The following is a 4,465-nucleotide window of genomic DNA, read 5'->3' as shown; positions in this document are numbered from 1 at the left end:
CGTGCGTGCGTGCGTGCGTGCGTGTGCGTGCGTGCGTGTGCGCGTGCGTGTGCGTGTGCGTGTGCATGCGCGTGCGTGTGCGTGTGTGTGCGCGTGTGTGTGTGTGAGATAGAGAATGTGTGTGTATGTGCGTGTGTGCGTGTAGGTGCGTGCAACAACACGCGAGTGTATGCATACGTGTATGCGCGTTCGCCATCACGTGAGTGTGAGTGTGCGTGAGTGTGTGTGCGCAAGCGTGCATGTGTATGCACGCTGACGCCTCGCGCGGCTAGAAGCCATGCACGTGTGTATAAGGTCACCAAAGCCGGTGCGTAACTGCCTTGAATGTCGTCAGTCCTCACACAACACAGCAGCCGTGAACTTCCATCTGCCACCTGCGGGCCCATCACATTGGCCAGATCGCCCTTGTGGACGTGCTGCTGCCCACCAGCGCTGCGCTGCGCCTGCTGCGTGCACTGGAAGCTGTCTTGGCAGAGGACTGGGGCCGCATGGAGGTGCGGGCAGGGTGAACAGTTGCCGCCGTGTTTGCAGTACAGCAGCAGAGCATCTTGTTGGGGAGAGGGGGCTGCTGTGGCTGGCGCTGATCAACGGCAGATCGTGCAGTGGCCTGGATTTCGCGAGTACAGAGAAGACAGTTGGGAGCTGTGCGTCAGCCATTGTACGCCTGCGTGTTGCTGCTGACTTGCCCTGCACGATGCCCTGGTTGACTGCAGGTTGAGCGTGTGGTGGATGCGGCCGTTCAGGGAGACAATGGCAAGATGGCCATGCTGTCGGGCGCGGGTCGCCTGTTATGGGCAACGCACAGAGCCATGTTCCGCGAGCTGCTTGCTAGTGGTGCGCGACAAGCGGCCTGACAACAGAGCAGCATAGTCCTGCAGCAGCTGATGAGGCTGGAGAAGGGTGTGCTATTAAAATTCAGGCGCAGCGAGGTGGTGCCCGTGCAGCCACCAGCGCACGTCAGACGCCCGCCAGTATTGGGCGTTGTCGCTGCACGACCCATGCACTGGGAAGGTGCAAGGAAGCGCCACATCGCCTCCTAGTGTGCAAGCTACGAGCAAAAACATATACGCTCGCGCGGGGCATTCATGTGGTGCAGATATTTCTGCACAAATAAACGAAATTAACGATAGCCAAAAGCATACGAACCCGCATCATTGATGTCAGCATCAACATGCTTTCAGCTCATGAACTCCCTGCTCATTGTTGGCGGGGGCCAGTAAGAATACTGGGCCATGTTGAGGCTCGTGTCGGAATTTGGCTGCTGGCTGCAGTCCCATAAGCACTTTGGCATTCACACCCTGCCTTGATCCTTTTTTAGCCCACCTTCAAGGATTGCTTACTCATCTTGGCAGGCACTGCACCCCAAGGATGCTGCTCCCAAGGTCAACACCTGGCATGATGCTGTGCACTCAGATCGGTTGACAACCGTGCATAAGGAGGGGAGCTGAGGGGAAGCGGTGGGATGACAGCGTGTTGGTCCGGAGTCAGGTGCGTGCGCAGGCATGGGGGCAAGGGCGCCAGCATGGCAGATGGCCACTCCCTGCAAGCACAGAGGGTGTTTGTCCTGTGCTTGCCAAAGTGCAACATAGACGAGCGGCAAACTAATGCCGTGTGACAGCATAAGAGAGGGTGTGTTATCGCGGCGCTCCGCTCGCGCTGATCCTCGGGTGTCGCAGCCGACACCCTGTTTTGCCGCCAACAGCTATTGAAGGCCACGCGCTACAGCATGCGACGTAGATACATCACAAACGCAGAGGTCCGATATATAAGTTCTGCTGAGCGCGCTGCCACATCGTTCACACTCAACACCGCTGATCTGTAGAGCTCGGCCACCTACAGCAGCGTTGGTCGCACCACCCCCTTGATCCTCATCTTCCTCTGGCATGGCAGCCCTGTCCACCAGCCTAGGTCGCTTGCGAGGCCACCAAGCCCGGGTGCCCCGCAGCGGCAATCATCTAAGGGCCCGTCGGCAGCATACAAGCGCAGCTGGGAGACTCTATCGTTCGCTAGTATCCCAATGTCGAGCGGCCTCCAGTGCGCGGGGGCATACAGAAGCGCCCAGCTGCAGTAGCACCGTCCAGCTCGGGCCCCACTCTGCTAGCAGGCGTGCCCTTCTCGCGGGGCTTGCGCTAGTGCCGCTTGCGAGCGCGGCAGCCGCGGTTGCAGCTGAGCCATCGTCAGACATCATTGTTGGCACGCAGCGGTGGGCGGGCCTGGGCATGCAGGCTCTGCAGGTGCAGGTGCAGCAGGTGGCAGCCGGGGAACCCGGTGACGCCCCCCTGGACGATGAGCTCAAGGAGCGGCGGCGCCGCCTTGGTGGGTACAGCGCCTGAGGAGCTTGCCACCCTGCGTGCGAACTTGCAGCAGGGCTCTGCCGCAGCGGTGTGGTTCATTGTGGTGCAGATAATTGGCAACTGCGCCCAGCCAAGTCAGCGGTCGCCGGCGCTTGAATCCCCCACCCCGTCTCTGCCATCGTCAACGCCCCTTCTCAGGCAACATCACTGTTCCAGGCCTCAGCAGCTTTTCTTTTGTCCACGGCCTGCTGGTCGGTTGTGCGGTCATCGCCTTCCTGGCAGCTGACCGCCTAGGCTTGGGCGGCAACAACCCCAGCAGCAGCAGCGACAGCGGTAGCAACCTTAACACGGCAAGGGTGAGTCTCAGTTGTACGTGGATTTTCAGCAGCCCTGAAACCCAATTTTAATATATGCAGATGGCTGCTGGCTGTCTCTGCTGTAGCAGCGCTCGATCCGTGGGTGCGGTGAAACACCGCCTGCCTGGTACCCCTCGGCCTGCCCTGCTGATCCATGCCCAGCAGCTCAGGCAAAACACCATCACCCACCTGTGTGCGCTGTCCTTCACTCCCCCCCTACCCCTCTTATGCCGCGTTCATGCCCGCCGCCAGCCTGCAACCCCATCAGGCCTGGACCCCGATGTGGAGGCCGCGCTGAGGGTGGCCATCAAGGACGCCAGCCCCGCATTCCACGACCCACAGGTAAGCGCATGAGCGGGGGCTTGGTACCGCAGGTTGGGTCCAGCCTCTGGAGGCATTGCCCGCGCGGAACAAGATGTGCCCCCACAGACCAATCGTGTGCTGGGGTGTTGCGAGGACTGGGAGGTGTTTTTGGCATCCTGGACCTCCCCCCCAACGCACACACACACACACACACACACACACACACACATCAAAAGCCCCTTCTTGACCTATTCAATCATGCTGCTCTGACAGGTGCACGCAGCCATTGAGGAGGTCCGCGCCGACATCGGCGCCATCAACAAGTACAGGGAGGACCCCGCGGTCATGGGCGCCTTCCAGAAGCTGCTGGAGGTGAGTATTTCGTGTTATGTGGTGGCGAGGGGGGGCTTGAAGGGGCGAAGGAGACCGCTTTCAGAGGAGCTGCTGCAGCGCTCAGGGTGCGGAGTCTGTTGCATGCCGCGCCCCCTTGTTGCTGGGAGTGGCGTGCCATGTGCCCGCATTGCCAACACCTCGCGTAACTTGGAAAGTACGAAGTGCGCTGTGCATGGTTCTGGCGCACCACATTGCAAGCCACGCCCTCACGCCAGTGCCTCCCCCCTCCTTTCCCTTGCAGATTGAGGGCATTTTGGAGCGCCTTTAACACATAACTTTGATTCATGCGTTACACTGCATCCTCATCCCATCCCCCCACCCCATCCTTGGGGTATGGCCACTGCTGTATCCTGAACGGGGCCCCTGGACGTTCCAGTGCTCGGTGTCTGGGCGTCCCTGCTGTGTTGACTCTGTACGGTTGGCCCGTTCTTCTTGTGTTGTGCTCGCAGTGGCTATTCTATCGCCCCGCGAATGCCACCCTCTGTGATTCGACCACTCACTGATTCTCCATGTGCATCCCTAACGGCCTGGGGAAGACCACAACTTTCATCTGTGTAAGATACCTCAAATGGCAGTTCATATGCAGCAGGGCAAGGAATAGAGTTTCAAGTAATGGGATGCGAAACGGTGAGTCAGTTCGGGCAGGTTTGCCTGCCAGTTGCAGAGATGGGCCAGGTCGTGTAGAAAACATAGCCCCACTCTTTCTCTGCTCTCATCCTCCTTTCGTATGAGTGCAAGGAACTTGCTTGAAGCGGCTTGCGAGGTGATATGCATGCCCCAGAGATGGGGGTGGACTATCTGGGATGACAGCCACCAGCATGCCACTTGTGGCCCAGCTGTTACTGACGAGGGTCCACCCACTCCCAGCAGGTCAAAAGGTAGAATACGATACCAACAAAGCTTGCAGGTGAGGGGAAGAGAGCTGGGGTTGTGTGGGGCCATGATTTATGCAAGCCTGCCGGCCGCCTGGGGATACGAATGCAGAGCAGCCAGACATACGAGTGCAGAGCAGCTGTGTCTTGGCTGCGCGGACAGCTCGCCACGACACCCGCATCGCTCTGTTGCTTTGAAATGGGTGACAGCTGAAGCCCTGTGTTTGGGGGGAACAGGTTGTGCGAT

General features: G+C 59.5%; 1 protein-coding gene across 1 annotated transcript; it reads left to right on the top strand.

Moving 5' to 3' along the window:
- Window positions 1-181: 181 nt before the first annotated feature.
- On the top strand, window positions 182-3,614 carry MNEG_2381 (hypothetical protein; the record flags this gene model as incomplete). Its single annotated transcript, XM_014049139.1, has 8 exons — window positions 182-199; window positions 399-494; window positions 714-834; window positions 2,155-2,316; window positions 2,493-2,650; window positions 2,903-2,992; window positions 3,227-3,325; window positions 3,588-3,614. The coding sequence occupies 8 exons, from the start codon at window positions 182-184 to the stop codon at window positions 3,612-3,614; spliced, it is 771 nt and encodes a 256-aa protein (XP_013904593.1).
- Window positions 3,615-4,465: the final 851 nt, after the last annotated feature.

Source organism: Monoraphidium neglectum (genome assembly GCF_000611645.1).
Source record: "Monoraphidium neglectum strain SAG 48.87 unplaced genomic scaffold scaffold00269, whole genome shotgun sequence".
In the NCBI taxonomy this organism is placed as follows: domain Eukaryota; kingdom Viridiplantae; phylum Chlorophyta; class Chlorophyceae; order Sphaeropleales; family Selenastraceae; genus Monoraphidium; species Monoraphidium neglectum.
The sequence above is the reverse complement of the archived record's forward strand: the minus strand, read 5'-3'. Positions and strand labels throughout refer to the sequence as shown.